The following is a 21245-nucleotide window of genomic DNA, read 5'->3' on the forward strand; positions in this document are numbered from 1 at the left end:
TTTTTTTAATCACTTCTTCTGGCACAGTAATGATTTCCTAGAGTTTTACTCCCTGGGAAAGCTGTGTTCCCAGCTTCCGCCATCCTTTGAGATTACTGGTGCTTAAAATAAAAGGAAGAATGCCTTATGACATGTACCTTTTGTTTTAATCCGATTTGTCCTTTTCGTTAAAATAAGGAGGAAAAAAAAAACAGTGTTCCCATTTTCAAATTTTCAAACCCATCAAGCCTGCTCACAGGCTTCAGTCACTCAACTGAACAGGTGGGGGCGCCTCTCCTTCTAGTCAGGCTTGCGGTACCTCTTCCCAGGAGCCTGGGCCACCGTGTGGCGGCTGAGACTCCCGAAATCACAGAGATCGACCAGCAAATTTTCAATCTTCCATACATATTGACTTGATTTAAAATCAACTTAATGGTAAAAAAGTCACCTGAAATTTAAGATACCCCTTTTTTTCTCCTCATACTTCAGGATTCAGGAAAATTGAAATGGAAGTAATGCATTATATTTGGTTGAAAAAGTTAGAAAACACAGATAGGCCAAGAAAAGGAAGTTAAGATGATACAAAATCTCACCTTCCGGTGCTATTTCGACATCCCCCCTCCCCAGTTCTCTCATACAGATATAAAAATCATGTCCACAGTCCTGAAAACACAACAAACACTCCAGTGCTACGAGTGGGGGACTCCACCAAGCAACGCAAATCGATTGTCCTATTCGATTTGTGCAAAAAACCCCCCAAAACAGGAATTAACGCTTCCGTTTCAAAGATGAAAAAAAAAAGACTCAGAGCGGTTAGGTAGGGACAAGTGACTTGACTGTTCTGTCCCGACAGCTGGAAGCAATGGAGCTGAGATTCGGACCCAGGCACCCCGACTCCAGGGCCCAACGTGAACACCGGGCCATGCTACCACTTAGAATACACACAGCAAGACATGTAGCCTCCTCGTTGGACACACTGGTTATTGCGAACACCCTTACATCATTATGTACAGATCTTCATCATGGTCTTCCATCGTTTTAAATAGGCCCTGCAACATCCCATTGAACCTACATGGATCCCCAAATCTAACCAATCCCTTGTGATGACAGCTTCCAATGCTGTGCCAGCACGAACCCATACACCTGGATGTACGTGTGCATGCCTGTGTCTTTATGCACTTGTCCAATTATTTCTACATGCTATTCTTTTTTTTAAGTTTACTGTTTGAGAGAGACAGAGACAGTATGAGTGGGGGAGGGGCAAAGAGGGGGGGTGGAGAGAGAGAGAGAGAGAGAGAGAGAGAGAGCGAGAGCGAGAGAGAATCCCAAGCAGATTCCAAGTTCAGCACGGAGCCTAACGCAGGGCTTGAACCCACAAAACCATGAGATCGTGACCTGAGCCGAAATCAAGAGTCAGAAACTTAACCGACTGAGCCACGTAAGCACCCCTTACATTTAATTTTACCATTGTAAGACCATTAACGTGAGATCTACCTCTTAACACATTTTTTAAGTGTGTGATACAGTATCGTTAACTACAGGTACAGTGTTGTACACATCTCTAGAGCTTATTCATCTTGCTTAATTGAAACTTTAAGCCCATTTTTAAAAAACTGATTATTTTGAGAGAGAGAGAGAGAGAGAGAGAGAGAGAGCCAGCAGGGGAGGGGCAGAGAGAGAGGGAGAGAGAGAATCCCAAGCAGGCTCCATGCTCGAATCCACGAAACCGTGAAATCATGACCTCGCCGAAACCAAGAGACCAAGCCACCACCCAGGCTCCCCTACGTGATAACCTCCCCCTTTTTGTAATATTTTTATTTATTTTTTAGAGAGAAAAACAGAGCATGAGCAGGGGACGGGCAGAGAGAGAGAGAGGGAGACCTAGAATCTGAAGCAGGCTCCAGCTGAGCTGTCAGCACAGAGGCTGATGTGGGCTTGAACCCACAAACTGTGAGATCATGACCTGAGCCGAAGTGGGATGCTTATTAACTGAATGTGCCACCCAGGCACCCCCACTCTGCAATATTCTTTAAGAGGGATTGTTTAGTCAAAGTCATATCCTTTTATCTCTTTCTTTATGGCTGTCAAGGTATTTGCAGCTTCCAGGAAAAGGGAGGTATACTTGAATTTTGCTCTCCACTATGTATCAAGTGCTCTCCACTACGTAGCAAGACCCCTTCTTCCTTCTCCCCACAGACTAAATTCTGAACCATCTGCTGAAGTAGCTTCATCTACCACAGTTACCAGGCCAAGTAGAACTGGTGTTCTACTTCTCAGTCTTGGGTAAGAAAAAGAATATTTCTGCTAGTATTCTGACTGTACTTGAATTCCTAATGCTACTTCGATTAGACCAAAAAAAAGAAGGAACAGGAAAAAAATCTTATAAATGCAATTACCGGAGTTTCACTTTCCCTCTGTAAAACGGGGCAACTGTTACCTGTTCTACCAACTTCTTAGATTACTGTAAACACGAAAGGGGGGCATGAAGTTTAGTGAACTAAGAAGCAATGAAACCCACTGGCCCCGTAGCCACATTCTACGGGTTGCTGTCCAGTCACCATGACCTGAGGTACGTGACCTTTCAGAGGTATTTGGCCTCTCTGAGCCTCCCTCCCAGAGTTGTTAGATGAGACAACCAAGGAAAAGTGCTGAGCACAGAACCAGCCACCATAGTGAGCCCTACCCTTTGAGACGGCTGGGTGGCACTGGGGTTGCTGTGGCCATTATCAATGGGCCCTGTTTACATTCCCGAGCACCATGGTGTAGAGGTTGTGACAACATAATGGAAGGGAGGGGAGCCCCAGCATTCCTCCTGTGTGAACTTCACACCGAAGCCACCTGGCAGTTACCTCGGGGGCATGGTAGGAGATGCACTGGAAGATCCAATCCATGGCAGGTGAGTACAAGGGCAGGTAGGATGGGAGCTCCACTCCCTGGACCACCAGCTGGTTCTGGACTGTATCGCCATGAATCTATAGGAGACCAAATAAACACTCAGAAAACGAGGGGAATAATAATCAACGAAGAGCAAGTAACTCACAGACTTACTTGCATACTTGTAAATAACTCACAATGCATACTTGTAAGCATTTGGGTGGCCTCAAGAGAAATAGCCTGGTTTCTCAGGTTTTTTTTTTTTTTTTAAACTAGAAAAAACACACAGAAAGTTTCCCATGCTGCCAAGCTGAGCTGTTTTGGGAACGCGCGCCGCGCAGAGAAGTAACCTGACAAAAATGGAGCCAGCAGATGTGAGGAAGAAAGGCTGATCAACTAGAGACATTTCCTGTTAACACATGCATATTAATTCTCCCCGCTTCCTCAGTACAATCAACACATTTTAATTATCTGTAACAAACGCGAGTACAATTTTGTGGGGTTTACACATTTAAAGAGCTTTAAGGCAATCTCAACTTGGAAATCCAACTGGGTTTTGTGAATTTGTGATCATATAACTGTTATATCAATTAGCTGTTCCGACAGTGTTCTCTTACCTGTTTGAATGTGAGGAGGAAGTCAAAGAAGTTCTTATTCAGGCTTTCTTTCAGATGTGGAGCCACCTCCATCCCCACCTGTGGCCAACCAAAAGAAAACTACCTTGACTCTGGACGAACAGGTTGCAAATAATATATACGGTGGGATCCCATTTTTGTAAATTAAAAATAGACACAGGAATAAATGTAGGCATTGAGTCCAGAAAGTTAATTTTTCTTCTTTTTGCTTATCTGTTTTCTTATTCAATAAGCATGCATACTTTTATAAGAAAAACCACAGAAGCTATTTTTAATGAAAAAGAGGCAACATTTGCAGTAATCATCTTTGCAATTTCCCAGAGGTAATGAATGTATTTCTGAACAGATGACCAAGAGAACAAATCAATACAGTGCAAAGGAAGAAAGTACCCTCAGGATTGTGTATACAATATTCTCTTCCTCTCAAAAGAAAAAAAAAAAAAGAAACACACATGTGGCCGCACTTACTAGATGAAGCAAAAAAGACTTTGGTATAAGAGAGTCAGCTGGGATTTCACCAGTGCATTGTGAAAACCTACAGATTCATTCTTTGCTGGGCAGTCATGGAAGCAGACAAGCTTTTTTCAACGTATTTTAAGCAATTTTATATAAGACCAGCATGTGGTAGAACAATGCTATAACCCATTGGCTCCTGCATTCATTGTTTAAAAAAGAGTGGAACATTCCAGCTGAAAAATTTTGCTAATCATAGAGAAGGCAGCCAGAGCCCTGGGATTGGATGGAAAAGTGAAGGTATGAGCTATGGAGGGGAGTTCATGTGTTTAAAACAAAAGCATAGTGGGGCGCCTGGGTGGCTCAGTCAGTTCGTCATCCGACTTCAGCACAGGTCATGATCTCACAGTTGGTGGGTTTGAGCCTGCATCCGGCTCTGTGCTGACAGCTCAGAGCCTGGAGCCTGCTTCTGATTCTGTGTCTCCCTCTCTCTCTGCCCCACCCCCACTCACACTCTGTCTCTCTGTCTCTTAAAAATAAATAAATTTTTTAAAAAAATAAAAAAATAAAACAAAAGCATCATAATGTTTCTTCAACTGAGCTTCTCGGATACATCTCAATTCCAATTGCTACTTAAGCACAAAACAACTTTGTAGGAGAAGGTGCTTTTCTGGGACCCGGTTTCCTCAAACAGGGACAGATTTCCGCCCGCTCACCTCCCCCTACTCAAGGTCATGAAGATGAACAATGATGATATTTTTTAGAGACCATGAAGAGTCCCTTTGAGAAGAATCATGCGCGATCTATGGGGCGCTGACTTCCAAGGGCAGCTCCGTGGCTGTTGAGGTTTTCAAGGACAAGCAGTAGATAAAAAAAAATACTAACAAACATCAGATCCAGTTCTACTGTGTTCTACTGTCTTCCCTTCCACTTAATCATACCGCAGAAAAGGCAGTAATTATCTGTTAGGCAACAGTTACGGAAGGCCCAGTGAACAAACAACAGCAATGAGCTGAAGGGGCCGTGACTTAGCAGAGGAGTTAATCATACTTTCCTTTAATAAACAGCTTTGAGCTCCGCCCACGCCCTACCCACTCACTGCTTTCTGTGTTTTGTTTCTTTCTTTCCATCAAGACAAATGAGCAGCTTGGAAATCTGCTTGGGTCTAAAAGATTTCTACCCAGAGTAGCAAGGGTAGTAGCTCATGATTTCCACCTGCTGTTTCCGCCTGCCTAGCGTGCATTCCCTATTTCTGGCATCAGCAAATTGGATTTATCTTTGGGGAAGCAAACCTCCCTCTTACAGCATTAGGTTTGAGGAGAAGCTGGACCCATCCTACCCTGAGTTCCAGGGGTAGGCAAAGATCCGGGCTTACTCAGGTGGCAGATCTCATCCCATGGCCACAATGACTGGTCTACTGAGGGACAAGTGACCCAACATGTCCACTGAGAGTCAGCCATGAGGCTCTGGCCCACACTTCTGAGGAAAAGGCATTCTCTTTCCACTGAGAGGATGGAAGCCTGGAGCTGCTGAGTAAGGCACAGAATGAAGTCAACCCAGATGAAGGCAGAGCTGAGTGATGAAGGAGAGGACAGTTCTTGGTGACACTCTGAAGGCCCTTGGAACTAGTCATGCCTGCACTGCCCCGAGATCCTTCAGACACATGAGCCAACAAACCCTCCTTTTTGCTTAAAATAGAATGAACTGGGTTTTTGCCGCTTGCGACTGCAAGAACCCTTAGGGATGCACAGGCTGTCCCTTTTATGTCAAAAGACTTAGTAACTACCCAACGTAGGCAACTGATGCAAAACCTGGGTTAACAAACATCATTTCAACAGATCAACTGCATTCTGTCACCGGTCTTCCTGGGTTAGGTCTGCAGTCTCTCTTCACTGTCACTAAGTTTTAAAGTTGCATCTGCCGTTGTAAATGCCAGAAACAGATATATCTCTTCCCTAACCTTGCAACTTTAAACTTCAAGCTTTACAACTGAATGGATTTGCAAAGAACGCGTAGTTCCACCTTTTTTATTTCTCTTTAACGACCAGAATCATCTTCATTAATAAGCACAGTGACTAGATCTTTATTACTCTATTATTCAACAGATGTCAAGGGAAGTCTGAATAATGTGCTGTGTTCAAAAAGGGAAAGGCAGTGGAGTGCAGATATGCAAATGACGATAAGCCGGCATTTCCCCCACAGGACCCAACAGTGTTCTGCACATGATAGGCCCTCAACAAACCCGGACTCAGAAGGAGTATTCAAGCTTCAATACATTCCAAAGCCGAAGCTCTAGGAAACATACCTGATACTGCTGTAAGAAAAACTCCAACCCAAGTTTCAAGTAGATGGCAATGCATCAACGCTTTAGCCTCTGTTACCAACGGGGAGTATGCTGCCCTTAAATGAGAAGTGTTTTCTTTCCTTCTTAGGTATTAGGGAGCAGACCTATAAAAAGTGTCCTTCATAATGATGTTTGCTATTTATTCCAAGGGCATCGACTGTTTGATTTCTTTGTGACACTTGAGACCACAGGGCTTCTGTCATTTGCTAGATGTCCTGGAAAGGAAGTCGGTCCAAGACTACCGGTTCTCACCATTCTGATTTAAAAATATGAATGATTGGGGCGCCTGGGTGGCTCAGTTGGTTGACCATCTGACTTTGGCTCAGGTCATGATCTTGCGGTTCGTGAGTTCGAGCCTCGCATCAGGCTCTGTGCTGACAGCTCAGAGCCTGGAGCCTGCTGCAGATTCTGTGCCCCCCTCTCTCTCCGCCCCACCCTACTTGTGCTCTCTTTCAAAAATGAATAAACATAAAAAACTTTTTTTTAAATACGAATGATCACCAGCAAGAGCTGGGGGAGGCCCCGTAGCTTTGTCCTCCAGGAAGTCTGCAGTTCATGAGGACCCTAGAAAACAGGGGCAATAAGCCCTCCTTCAAGGCAAATAAAGCTGATGGGACTAACAAGGACCCCCTGGGCAAGCTGACAGCAGCTCAGTCTCCCTAGGAGCTGACGAAAAATAACTGTAAACTCTCCATGGGTTGCACTTTTCTAAAGGAAAAGAGTTTCAAGTAGAAGCTTCATGGTGCTTTAAGAGAGAAAAAGGCTGGCGTGCCTGGATGGCTCAGTTGGTAAAGCGTCCGACTTTAGCCCAGGTCATGATCTCCTGGTTTGTGAGTTAGAGCCCTGCATCGGGTTCTGTGCTGACAGCACAGAGCCTGGAGCCTGCTTTGGATTCTGTGTCTTCCTCTCTCTCTGCCCTTGCCCCACGTGTGTCCTGTCTCTCAAAAATAAATAAACATTAAAAAAAATTTTTTTTTTAATTTAAGAGAGGAAAAAGTTAAGTGATTTACAATCGGGACCACCTCCTCCATCAGAGCAGCTCCAAGAAGAGGCTCTCGTAGCCTGTAGCCTTCCGTGGCTGCTGACACTTATCAGCACCTCACCCTGCTGGGCTGCCCCCACCCACTCTCACCCTGCACCAACTCTTTAATGTAGGAAGGGAGAAACCAATAACACAATCCAATCCAAGACAAAAGGAAAGCAGACTTCAACTCAATGAAAAGCAACCTACCTATCAGCCGAAATGCCTTGGGAGCCTCCTTCCCGGCAAAAACGGGAGAAATAATTAATTCTGAAAACCAGTTCATTTGTAAGAAGATAACCTTAAACGCCCCCTAATTAGAGTTATTAAGTGGATCTACTTTAAAATTAATTTTTGAGAGAAATCCTACAGCTGTGCTTTCTGTGGAAGAGCCGTGTTCTAAATTTAGCAGCTAACGAAGTCCTTCTTGTGGTGGCTCGTGAGATGCCGGGGAAGGAGAAGCCTACGTGAGCGTGTGAGCAGCCCGTGTGAGTGCCCAGTGACCCGGCGCAGCCTACCCGGCACAGATAGGCCCTCGCGTACACAGACACCAGCGGGTCTCCAATCCCTCGAATCATACACGTCAGTCGGGGCAGACATTCTGAAATCCCCCTGTTAGAAACAAAAAGAGGGCAGCATTATACCCCTTGGGAAAACTCTGTATCTTTTAAAATACAGATAAAGGTACATATGCTTCCTAAACGTGGGGGGGGGGGGGGGGAACAATCCAATTTCAGAGACAAACCAAGGCCAAACCTTGCATTTTCCAAGGCAACCTAACAATAGTCTTTCTCTCTTGACACAATTCACTCACTGCTAAAGTCTTTACCATTTGCTCAGTGCTGGAGTCTAACCTTTACTTTTTTGCCTGTTTGAGGTCACATTTATTTTATTAATTTAACAGTTTTTTTTCCCTCAGTTATTTTCCATCCGCTGGTTACTCCTTGACCTTCTTGACATTCTCGCCATAGCTATTATTCCTCTGGCACTGACTTCCTATTCTGTGCCCCACTCCATCCTGGCACCCAGCTCCTGGCACCTCAGGCTGCCATCAATGATCCCCCATCACTGTGAACTGTGATTTACTTCTTTCTCCTGTGACATGGCACTTCCCTCTGCCTTGGGCATCATCCTCCCTGAATGGTGAGGCAAAACAACTATTTCTTTAGCACCAGGGTTATCCCCAACAACTAAACCCAGGTGCCCTTAGATCCAAAAGAAACACCTTTGGTACATATTCCAAACTCAAACTACATCACTACTGAGCATGAACAGTCAGCCTCTGGCTTTAGGGAGTTTATTATCTGCATCAAACAACGCCTTAGGTAACCCAGAGCAACATGCAGCTCAGGGGCAAAGACTTTTGCTTCTGACATCAGCTTCATCACTGTCGTCTGCAGCGCCAGCAAATACTGAGCTGAGCATGAGCCCGCTGTGGGCCAGTCATGCTCTCAAGAAACCCTCCTAGACCTCTTCTTACAGACTTGTTCGCAGAGATGGAGGGCCAGAGATGCTAAATAACTTGCCAAGACCACACAGAGTCAGGATTCTTCCATGAGGTACTCAGCCAACTTCTCCTAGCTGGACTCTTCTCTTCCATAAAACAGCCAACAAAAATGCTCTCTTTGGGGCACCCGCGTGGCTCGGTCCATTTAGCATCTGACTTCGGCTCAGGTCATGGTGTCACGTTCATGAGTTCCAGCCCCACATCGGGCCCCTGCTGCTGTCCACACAGAGCTCGCTTGGGAACCTCTGTTCCCTTCTCTCTGCCCCTCCCCCATGTTGTGCTCTCACACACACGCTCTCTCAAAAATAAATTTTTAAAAGTATGCATAAATAAATAAAATGCTCTACCTCAACAAGTTTCCATTTAGATGAGATGGGAAAATGCACAGAAGGTGCTTAGCACTAGATCTATTACATGCTAATTAACTACATGCTAAGAACTCGGCGAATGATAGCTATCATATCGCCATTAGTGTAAGTATGAGATTTCTTGGAAATGTTATGATTCTAGACATATCAGAAGAGCCTTACGTTTTGGAGAGGAACTTGTTACATTTCAGGATGGATGCTTCCACATAACTACGAAAACATTCCATTAAGGAAGACATTTTCCAGATGGCCTGCTCCCTATGGCAAAAAAACTGGACTACTCATGAACAGTACAGGGGCAGGACTTCAGGACAGGGAGGCACAAGGGCTCTCACTAGTCCAGAGAACTAAGCTAACGGCTTGTGGCTTCCCTACTTGGTTTTCAAAGTTTCATACTTATTTAAAATAAATTTTGGAAAATGTTACAGGCTGATTCACCGTGGCGTGCTGAAGTTTAAGCTGACTTTTGAGCATTTCCAATCAAGGCTTTATGGGGAAAGAGTGGACTTTAGCTAACCAAGATTCGTTTGTGTATAAGGTGAATTCTGTTCTTCAAAACTTGCATTTGTGCAGGGAACCCTGACCCTGTTCCTTTCAAGTTTTTGAAACCAGGGAAAACACATAAAGATGAAACACTTTAATTGAGAGAATTAATGTGGGAATGTTCCTCTAGGAAACAAAAGCCTGGAACATGGCATCATATTCAAAGTAAGAAAACAGAACACCATTTGGGGAGAGAGGAGTCCAAAGGCTTCGACGATGTAGCTGGCCCTGGATTTTCAGGCTGGTAACCGTAACGGGACCAAATTTTCCACAGGAATTTCAGGGCGCCTCATCACATGGCTTCTATTAGTGGTGCAACTCTTTCAGCCTATCTTTAAAACCATCAGACCAAAAAAAAAGGATACAATCTCGGAATGAGTTCCCTGATGGAAGCAATCTTGAAAAACCAATTTAAGCATGTTTCTTTGGCCGTGTCATTGACATTCTCTGGAGAGAAGTGATCTGGAATGCAAAAACAATACCCATCAGCCCCGCTGTTTCTTCGGATCTGTTACAGCAGCAGGAGTCCTGAGATAGGAGAACGTTACAATGGAGCAGAAAGCGTGCCCTACCCAGTTCTCCTGGGTCTTTCCTTCCACTTATTAATACACAATCCGTGACAGTGAGAGCTTACACACGAGACTTTCTAAATGATGCTCAGAGTGCTTTACACATATCAGGTCACCTCATCGCCCCAATAGCCCTCCACGGTACATACTTCCATTTTACTCTTTGATAGATGTGGAGACCAAGGCCCAGAGATGTTAAGGGCACACCGCAGGCAAATGTGAGAGCTGCAGTTCGACTCAGGCTGTCTGGCTCCACAGCCTACATTCTTAGCCACCGCCTCTAACACAAGCCAGAGATTCTTGGTATACCCGCCAGTAACTATGACGATATGGTTGGGAATTCCAGATGATTTAGAAGCCTACAACTGTAATGTGGCATGTGATCCAAGTTTGTGCTCTGCGTATCACCTGGGCCAGACCTGAAGGTACACCAAGCGGCAAGGTGAGAAACCTGCCAGTTAGACTGACAGCTCAATACTCCCTCCAAGACTTGAGTCGTCTTGTGGCAAAACTGCCAGTTTCCCCCATTATCTGTGCTGTTCCTCTTCAGTAAGAGGCCTGGCCCTTTCCTGCTGGGCACACAGCCATCCCCACAGCTAGGTATGGCCATGCAACCAGCTTCTGGTCCCAGGATAGGAACAGTAGTGCAACTTCTAGGAAATGTCTTGAAGGGAACACCTCCACTCCTTCTTTCCTTCTGTCCGTCCTGCTGGATGGAATGCCACTGTGATGCCACAACCTGCATCACGACCTCGAGCCATGAGAGCGACAGGACACAAGTCAGGATCCTCGGCACCAGGCTGGCTGCCCCACCAGCCCTGACCTTGTTATTATTATTTTGAGTTTTCTGGAACTGGCACCCAAGCCTAGTCTTGACATGCATCTTAGTAAGGAATGGAAGAGAGTAGGGAACAAGGAAAACAATCAAAAACAACCTCTTCCCCCCCCCCCCCCCGCCACCTGCCCCACAAACTCATCATGTGGCACTGGTTTCTTCTAGGGGTCAGAAATTATTTCTTTTAGGGGCACCTGGGTGGTTCAGTTGGTTGAAAATCTGACTTCTGATTTTGGCTCAGATCATGATCTCAAGGTTCATGAGTTTGAGTCCCACGTCGGGCTCTGTGCTGACAGCACAGAACCTGTTTGGGATTCTCCCTCTCCCCACCTCCCCTCTTCTCTCTCTCAAAATAAATAAACTTAAAATATATGATTTCTTCAAAATGATTTCCACATATTAGATCCCTATCCCACTGCTGGATATGCTTTATACTTTTAATATTTAATCAAAAGGCGGGGGCCGCGTGGCTGGCTCAGTCGGTAGAGTGTGTAACCCTTGATTGGGAGGTGGGGAGCTGGACCCCCATGAGTGGTGTAAAGTTTACTAAATAAATAAATAAATAAGATTCAATCAAAAAGGGAGAAGTTAATCACTTTAGAATATAGCAAACGAACCCTAGCTTGCTGCCCTAATGCGCTGGGCACAGAATCACTTTCTGTCCCTGATTCTGCTTTCTGCAAATGAGTGGCACACGATTAGGGTGATCAAAATTCTGATAGAATCAGCAAAAAAGATAAACCTCTAGGTACTTCGCCAGCAGAGAACAGTCACAACTCACAACTGCAGATATTCTGAAACTGCAATCTCAAGTACTTATCTATTTTTGGACATCATGGAATGCTTCATTCATTCAAGAACTATTCTCAGTGCCATTTCCAGAGGGAAGGGAAATTACCATTTTCCCTTTCCTGCCCTGAACCCGTGCACTTTAAGTAACTTTTCAAGTTCCAAGAGATCCAGACAGGAAAAGATAAGGGATATTCCTAAATTCATTTGTCAATCAGGCTCTGTGGAAAAAGGAGGGGTGGGATTCATTTCCCTTCATATGACCGACTGAATCATGGGACCCGAAACCCAAAAACAAAAATAAGTCTCTGCAGTCAACTAATAAAAACCCCTCACTCTACAGTTGAGGGAAAGGAGATCCAGAAAAGAGCTTCACCATAAGCCATTACCTACCAGCCCTGGCAAGAGCTTTCTCTGGTGAAGCCCAGGGCTGGACACTGGAGACCTCAGAGGCACAGAAAGGCAAGCTGTCCTGCATGTCCACATTGACTGCAAGCTATACAATCGTCTGCAAATGCCAGTACAAAGAAATTAAGAAAAAACTATGTTATGCAGAACTTTAAAATCCTATAGTGAAGTGTGGCCCTGGCAGGCTCAGTCAGTAGAGCATGTGACTCTTGACCTTGGGTCCAAGCCCCACACTAAGTATAGTGTTGACTTACTTACTAAATAAATATAACCTTGTAGCAAAGTAGATCTTGCATTCCTAGACTTCATTTGCTCAACACAAATGTTTTAAGAACCAACTCAAAGCAGGAGTCTAGCCTCTAAGGAGGTAACAATACACAAGACAGACCCTGTCCTCATGAAACCTAGATTCCAGTGGCGGCAAAAACATAATGGGAAAAAAAAATAAGCAAGCAAGCAAACATATCAGGTAATAGTCAATACCATGAAAGATATAAAACTAAGTATTAGATTAGAGAGTGACTTAGGGGTGCAGACTCATTAGGGTGGTCAGAGAAGGTTCTGCCAGAGTGGCATTTGAGCTGAGCCCTGAATTCTATAAAAAGGAGCCAGCCATGTTTAAATGTGGATGGAATATATTCCAGAAAGAGGAAACATCAAGGGCAAAGGCCCTGAGGTAGATATGGTGTCTGGGAGGTCAAAGAAGAAAAAAGCAAGCCAATGTGGTGAGCAGGAAGAGGAGAAGCAGGCATTACAAGCCAGGTCACACTGGCTACAGCCTTGGTGAGCAGTCAGGTTATTTTTTTTTTCTTTTTTTCTTTCTTTCTCTCTTTAGAGAGAGAGAGAGACGGCATGAGCCAGGAGACAGGGGGAAGGCGAGAGGGAGGGAGAAGGAGAAAGAGAAAGAGGGACGGAGAAAGGGGGGGGGGGGAGAGAGAGAGAGAGAGAGAGAGAGAGAGAGAGAGAAAGACAGAACCCCAAGTAGGTTCTGCGCTGTCAGAGCAGAGCCCGATGCAGGGCTCAAGCTCACGAAACTGTGAGATCAGGACCTGAGCTGAAATCAAGAGTCAGACCAACTTAACCAACTGAGCCACCCAGGTGCCCCAGGAGTCAGAGTTTTTCAAGGTGCAATGGAAAGTCCATGAAGGAGGTCTAAGCAGAGGAATGGCTTAACGGGGCACCATTTATACTTTAGCACTTGAGCTGAGACACGGAGAATGAATTCAGAATTTGGAAATCAATTCAGAGACTTCAATGTAACAGCAGAGATTCTCCCTTCTAGTTCCCACTTATTTTTCTTTTATGGTGCTTCTTCCTTCAACCCTGAACTTCTGTGGATATTTCAGGAGGAGGGAGGAGTCTAGTTCTCTTTAATTTGCCAAGTCTCTACCCTAGCAGCAAGAGGTCTCTTTACATAACAGTGTTTATAGGGATGTCATCTTGGTACCGGCCTCCAAGGCCAGGTCAGTTAAGGACTCTGCTTACCCAGATGCAGCCTTCGGGGAAAAACTGAAGATGGGGATGCCCACAGCTGACGAGAACCACAACGCGATAAACCCAAGTTATTTCTCCCAAGATGGAAATAAAGTTCCTTTATCACTTCGAGTAGATGGTCTCTCCGTGAATGTGCTGGATTAAGAAATGTTGCGGGGAAAACCACCCCATCTAGTAGTACATACTTTCCATGACCCCAAAGGACACTGGCATCCTCCTCAACTCCTAAGAGGTATGCCTTAGTTAAAATTCCTGAAGGTGAAGGGCTCAAAAATGAAATTCACCAGTCAGAACTTGATTCAAATGGAAAGAATGAGTACACATGCCACCAGATTTCTCTCTGCACATAATCTCTTTGGGCAGAATTCTGCACAGTAGATTTGAAAAGCTTTCTGCATAATTATTGTTAAAAGACATCCCCAAGATCACTGACATTTTTGAGAGAGATTTGCCCTTCTCTTTCAGGTTCTTGGAACCACAGAACACTACATGCAGATGAAGATTTTAACTGAAAAGAAAAAATAAATGAAGAAATTACTTGCAGAAAGCAAAAACCTGGTTTGCATTGCTAAAGGTAAAAAAAAAAAAAAGTATTGAGGAAGGAAGAGTTTTTAGTGATGTAAGTGCTAATTAATAAATTTAGACAAGGACTGGAAAAGAATAGGACAATAGCCTTTCATCTTGAACTTCTACGGTTTAGGGAGGGAGGAAGTTGTTAATAACTTCATGAACTGGCTCTAAAATGTCATTTGTATACTTAGTGAAAATTGGGAAGAAGGAAAATTACTGTAGTAGATGCAAACTCAAATACCTCTAGGGATTAGACAAGTAACATCTATGTTCTTAAAGGGTTAGGTGTACCATACAGGGTAGCAGAACATGTACCAAAAAGCATTTTCTTTTTATTTTATTTTTTTACTGTATATTTGTTTTTGAGAGAGAGTGCGAGTGGGGTAGGGGCAGAGAGAGAGGGAGACAGAGGATCCAAAGCAGGCTCTGTGCTGAGGGCAGAGAGCCCGACGCAGGGCTGGAACTCACAAACTGTGAGATCATGACCTAAGCCAAAGTGGGACGCTTAACCGACTGAGCCACCCCGGTGCCCCTACCAAAAATTATTTTTAAAAATACCGTTGTGGGGGCGCCTGGCTGGCTCAGTCAGCAGAGCATGTGACTCTTCATCTCAGGGTTCTGAGTTTGAGCCCGACATTGAGTGGAGAGATTACTTAAAAATAAAATCTTAAGGGGTGCCTGGGGGGCTCAGTTGGTGAAACGTCCCACTTTGCCTCAGGTCGTGATCCCGCAGTTCCTGTGTTCAAGCTCCATATTGTGGTCTGTGCTGACAGCTCAGAGCCTGGAGCCTGCTTCAGATTCTGTGTCTCCCTCTCTCTGCCCCTCCCGTACACGTACTCAGTCTCTCTCTCAAAAATAAACATTTGAAGCAGTTTTTTTAGGAAAAAAATAAAATTTTAAAAAGAATTGTTTTTAATGTTCATTTTTGACAGGGGTAGGGGAAGAGAGGGAGGGACACAGAATCCAAAGCAAGAGCCAGGCTCTGAGCTGTCAGCACACAGCCGGATGTGGGGCTCGAACTCACCAATGGTGAGATCATGACCTGAGCTGAAGTCGGACACTTAATTGACTGAGCCACCCAGGCGCCCCAAAAATAAAATAAAATCTTTAAAAAAAAAATACTACTGTCGCCAAAGAAAACATCTATTTGGGTTTAATTCTGCCTACAAGTGTGCATCTGTCGCTGCTGGTATAGTGTACAAGTTGGCAAGTATCAATTAAGTAAGTGCACCCACACTTCCCAAATCCTTAAAGCTGACAGAGAAGGCCTTTGCACTCTGGCTGGCCCCTGCCTACTTCTCCAGGCTCACCACCTCCCAATCTTGAGATGCCCTAGAACATAGGAAGAGCTGATAAAAACATAACAGCTGTGATGTGGTGAAGGGGAGGGTCTAAAACGGCACCTTGCAATGGAAATGTCATGTGAGCCATGTTCCAAGAGATAAAACAAGTGAAATTAAAAAAAAAATTTTTTTTTAATGTTTATTTATTTTTGAGAGAGAGAGAGAGAGAGAGAGCGAGCGAGCATGAGCAGGGGGAGGGGCAGAGAGAGAGGGAGACACAGAATTTGAAACAGACTCCAGGCTCTGAGCTGTCAGCATAGAGCCAGATGCTGGGCTCAAACTCACAAACCGCGAGATATGACCTGAGCTGAAGTCGGACGCTTAACCGACTGAGCCGCCCAGGTGCCCCAAAACAAGTGAAATTTTAATACAATACTTCATTTAACCCAATTCATCCAAAATGTCATTTCAACATGTCATCAATTTAAAAAAATCATTAGTGAGATACTTCCTGGTCTTTTGTTTGTATTAAGTCTCTGAAATCCAGTGTATTTTTCTGTTAATGCTTAGCTATTTATTTTCAGAGAAAGAGAAGCAGAGTGATTCCCATGCAGGCTCCAAGCTGTCTGCACAGAGCCCGACGCAGGGCTCAATCTCACAAACTGCGATATCATGACCTGAGCCAAAATCCAGAGTCAGTTGCTTAACCAAGACTGAGCCATCCAGGCGCCCCCAAGTGTATTGTTAATATACACGGCATGCCTCAGTTTGGACTGGCCAGGTCTCAAGTGTCCCATGTGACCCGTGGCCACCATCTTGGACAGCGCAGATTCAGCATAAGAGCAAGGCTCCCACTAGCTGGCGACAGGGCCGCATGCAAGTCCCTGGCTCTTCCCTGTGGGTTTGATCATCTGACACAAGATGACTCTTAGAACCCCACAGGTCTCTTCTTCCTGAGAAATAACTGCATTAAATCATTTTAAAATAACAGATAACACAGACGGATGAAAGAAAGGATAAGTGAACAGGTCAATTATGGGTTGCTGTCACTAATGCCATCATCTGGCCGAGACCAGGCAGAGTCGTTATCTTAATTTGTATGGATGAGAAGGTTTCCTTACAGCGGCTCTAAAAACATTTATGTGATAAGAGAGGTTCATAATCAAGTTGTCCCATTATAACCTCCTGAGAATGTAGAATGGATTGGCAATAAATTTAATGCAAACATCACTTAAGCACCAATTATAAATTCAAAGCATCTGTAATTATTGATTTATTTGTCATTGTTCTTTAATATATATAAACTTGGTTTCTGCAAGTTGCTTCTTGGGAACATTATGTAGGAAAAAATGCCAAGCAGCAAAGGAATTCAAGTTGCTATAAAAGTTCAGCTGGGTGGCTCAGTCGGTTAGCGCCTAACTCTTGACTTCAGCTCAGGTTGTAGTCTCACAGTTCATGGGATCAAGCCCTCCGACTCTGTGCTGACAACGCAGAGCCTGCTTGGGATTCTCCCTCTCCTCTCTCTCTCTGCTCCTACCCCACATGCATGTGCTAGCACACTCTTTCTCTCTCTCAAAATAAATAAACACTAAAAAAAAAAAAAAATTCACTTAAATCTAGATGTAATACCTTTTTGGTCTCCTAGATTCAAATTACTTGCCCAAAATTCTTGGTTGGGCCATTTGAAAACCTTCTAGTGTTTTTAGGAAACGGAGATGGTCAGATATCTGTAGAGGTGTTTTTTCTACTTTTAACACATCAAACACAAAAGAAATCTTATAATGAGTTCGGTAAATCCTGACTTGATGTAAGCCTTCTAATCACAAGTCCAGGGCAGAATAACAGAGGCAGAAGAGCTACAACATCACCTGGTAAGACGCTGCGGTTATCCACACACATGGAGAAGATGCGCTCGTACACGAGCTTTCCTGGGGAGAGAAGGACATAAGGGGTTAGCATCACGCTCCTCAGGAGCAAACACGAAATAAACATTTGTTAATTAGGGGCACAGAGATGGCATCGCCCAGAGCACTTCAATTCGTGATAATATGCTGCCACCTAGTGGGACAAACGTTGAGCCCCATTTCTTTTTGTTTTTAATAAAGTGAGGGAAACTTTTTACTTTCTGAGATCCAGGAAAGTAATCCTTCTCCCCTTAGAGAGGGAAATGTAGGGCCAAAGGGACCTTAGGCACCTCCATTCACTCGATAAATAGGCAACAGTCCACGTTTTATTTCTAAGGCAGAGGCTGCAAATGGGCAGCCAGGGATCCATTCCATCTGGCCCACAACACAAAGTGCTTTAACATTTTTTAATTAGTTGCCAACAGGTAAAAACTTTCATTTACATGAAAAACCCGATTTCCTGCCTCTTCGCAAATGATCTACCAAAAATGGCCCACATCCCTATGGGATAAAAATGAGCTAAAACAGATTAGCATCTGCCCTTTCAAATGGTGTATACACTACCCAGTTTGCCCCAGTCTCCACCACTCTGCCTCTCAGCAACTGCCTGCTTCACTCATTTATGTGATCTGCTCGTTTGACATTCAACTACTGAGTGCTATGAGAGTAGAAATCTGTGTCTGTTTTGTTCATGGGTATATCCCCAGGACTAGATGAGTGCCTGGCATACTGTCGAGGCTCCATTTTTCTTAGATGCATAAATGAATGTATTTCAGGTGATGTGGGTCACAGGTCTACTGCGACTATTCAAATCTGTTGTTGCTCAAAAGCGATCATAGACAATGTGCCAACAGCTGTGGTTGTGTTTCAATAATAATAAAACTTTACTTACAAAAACAAGTGGGCAGGGTAGACTTAGTCTACAAGCCACCCCCTAATCTAGCACTAAAAACTTTATTCTGTGTATTTTGGAAAATGCTATCCATATCCAAGGGATAAAAATTACACTTCTATTCATTTCCCAGAGACTCCCAAATCACCTTTAATGTTCAAAGTATTTCCCTGAGTTCATGTGTTTGTTTTTTTACACCCCTCCTCCCCCCATAACCCTGTTGTTCAGGGCACCAAAGAACCACACATCCTGTCCATACACGGAAAAACAGACAGGAAGTTCTAAGAACATGAAATCCAATGACTTCACCAAGAAATGACACAAGGCTAAGATGAAGGGCAGGAAGCCAACCAAACGGAGGAGCCATCTAGGTGGTTCTCCCAGTGTGGACTACTTACGATATAATCACATAAAGACCCCTGTTGAAAATCACATTCCTGGGGCTCACCTCAGAGCTAGTGAAAAATAGTATTTTAGGGGGTGAAGACTAGGAATATGAATCTTGAATAACCTCGCTAGGGAATTCTTGTATACACCACGTGTAAAAACCATGGTTTTAGGCAAGCACGAGTCTACGAGCTATAACTTGTCTTGGGTATGGGAATCTCTAAAAACAGTGGCAAGTCTCCATCATCCCTCTAAACCAGGGGTCTCCAACCTCGGCTAAACATTCAAGCCACCTGGCATGTCTGAAAATAAGCTGATGTCTGGGTCTGTCCTCAGAGATTCTGATAAAAATGGTCTCTTGGGGCGCCTGGGTGGCTCTGTCAGTTAAGGGTCTGACTTCGGATCAGGTCATGATCTCCCGGTTCATGAAGTTCGAGCCCTGCGTTGGGTTCTATGCTGACAGTTCAGAGCCTAGAGCCTGCTTCAGATTCTGGGTCTCCCTCTCTCTCTGCACCTCCCCCATTCATGCTCTGTGTCTCTCTCAAAGATAAATAAACCTTAAAAAAGAAAAAAAAAAAAAAAGGTCTGAGGTGGGGCTTGAACATTGGGCAAGTTTTTAAAGTTTCCCACCTTTGGTGTGTACCATCAGTTCAACTGAGAAGGTCCCCGGAAACCTATGGAATAAACCCTAGTTCTCAAAGCCACCTGCCTTTTGCCTTCTGGCAGGAAGTGCTTTCCTTATGTGCGGCCCTGGGCTCCCGTGGCAGCCATACCTGGCACCATGATGGGCTCCGCTGTGATGACCACAGAGCACGGCACTAAGGACTTCATATAATTTTACCCTGGGCCATCACACAGCAGGCCATGCTGGACAGCTGTATAACTTCTCACCTCCTACGGTGCATGGACCAGATTTATGAGCACACAACACCTTTACTTTCTTCACAATAAGCTTGCCACCCCTCCGAAACCACAAGTAATTGTTACGTTTCGCATTCATATGCTAAGGGGCCTTTAACTACTAAATCATTTTTGGCCAAGCGAGTTTGGTGAATTATTTTTTTCCTTTGTCTGGAGAAATAATACCCAATCCTAGATTGATTTCCCTTCTTGACTCACAATGTTCTCAGTCAGTAACACTAAAATGAATACAGTGAGAGCTGCTAATGTTTTCTGAGCACTTACTCTGTACCAAGTACCGTTCAAAGTTGTCTACGCTGATCCTGCCAAGCAAGTTCTTAGAAGAGGAAAAACATTATATGCTTCCTATGCATTCTCTTAATTCTGTCCCCAAACCCCCCAGAGACAGGGTCTGTTATGCCATTTTACAGATGAAAAAAAACAAGGCTCAGGTACACATGACTCTGGAAGAGGAGACGCAGGCATGGGACATGGGCAGATAGACTCCAGGGCCCGGCTCCGTGCTTGGTGCCTCCAGTGAAATCCCACTGGAAGGCCAGCATGCGCCTTCTCGCTGCAAATGCTCAGGGCTGTGTCCCATATCCCTGCCCAGCAAGATGCTCCAACCTACAGCTGTCCAGGTCAACCACCAAGCACCTGCCCCCATACTGTCACGCACCTCCCTAAGGAGCAGTGTTAGGACGATGCTTCCAAGTGGATCTCAGCACTCCGATCTCCCACCTCTTTTGTAAAAGGCGAAAACTGTCCATTATGTTGTGCCCACAGCACAACAGAGTCTCCTTCAGCACCTGCAGACCCAGGCTGCCTCATAGTCCTGAGGAATATCATCTGTAACAGATCCTGACAAGGGCACCACTGGGAGCACGGTTCGGAAGCAGAGGAGGGAGAATAGTGTTGAAAGTCGGTACCTCATCTAAAAGTTTGGTTTTAACAGGAAAAAACATTCCCCTGATTCAAAATTCAAATAAGGCTGTGGAAGGTACTGAGGGAAGGTTGTCTCTGGCCCATCCCTGTCCAACCTCACTGCCCCCGCCACCCTCTGAGGGCTCCCGCTTTACTTAGTTTCTTGGACATCCTTCTAACGTTTCTTCAGGCAAATACAAGTCAATGTCAACAAGGTTTCCAGCGTCTCCTTCTTTCTTACACAAAAGAGAACATACTCTATTCTGCATCTTGACTTTCTCTCGTGATGACACATATACCCTGGAGATCCCTCCACAGCGGAAAACGGAGCACACCCTCCCTCTTTCTTATGGGTTTCCTATGCTCCAGCATACAGATGGACCGTCATTTATTTAACTGGTCCCCTACCGATGGCCACCTGGGTTGTTGCTGGGCTTTGCTATCATAAATGGGATGAATTCCCAGCGGTGAGGTTGCTGGGTCAAACGTATACCCATTTGTAATTTTCACAGAGAGTAAAATCTCCCCTGTGAGCCACATACAAGAGAAATAAAACAGGTCTTCGA

At 44.6% G+C, this 21245-nt stretch overlaps 1 protein-coding gene and 1 long non-coding RNA gene across 9 annotated transcripts in view; one reads left to right on the forward strand and one right to left on the reverse strand.

Annotated features, from left to right (window-relative positions):
* VPS35L (VPS35 endosomal protein sorting factor like) overlaps window positions 1-21245 on the reverse strand; it is a 122056-nt gene that overhangs the window by 62912 nt on the left and 37899 nt on the right. For 7 of the 8 annotated variants that reach the window (XM_042972084.1, XM_042972085.1, XM_042972086.1 and 4 more), the window contains 6 exons: window positions 17541-17600; window positions 10090-10186; window positions 9344-9391; window positions 7825-7918; window positions 3471-3548; window positions 2829-2951 (listed from right to left, as the gene is read on the reverse strand). In XM_042972084.1, the coding sequence (XP_042828018.1) occupies window positions 2829-2951; window positions 3471-3548; window positions 7825-7918; window positions 9344-9391; window positions 10090-10186; window positions 17541-17600 (500 nt within the window). Of the gene's footprint in view, window positions 1-2828; window positions 2952-3470; window positions 3549-7824; window positions 7919-9343; window positions 9392-10089; window positions 10187-17540; window positions 17601-21245 lie in introns of those variants that run through there. The other variant, XM_042972090.1, reaches the window with a different exon arrangement.
* LOC122234701 lies at window positions 2677-3402 on the forward strand. The gene is made up of 2 exons (XR_006212613.1): window positions 2677-2875; window positions 3130-3402. It is a non-coding gene; the product is annotated as an uncharacterized LOC122234701 (long non-coding RNA).

Source organism: Panthera tigris, chromosome E3 (assembly GCF_018350195.1).
Source record: "Panthera tigris isolate Pti1 chromosome E3, P.tigris_Pti1_mat1.1, whole genome shotgun sequence".
NCBI lineage: Eukaryota > Metazoa > Chordata > Mammalia > Carnivora > Felidae > Panthera > Panthera tigris.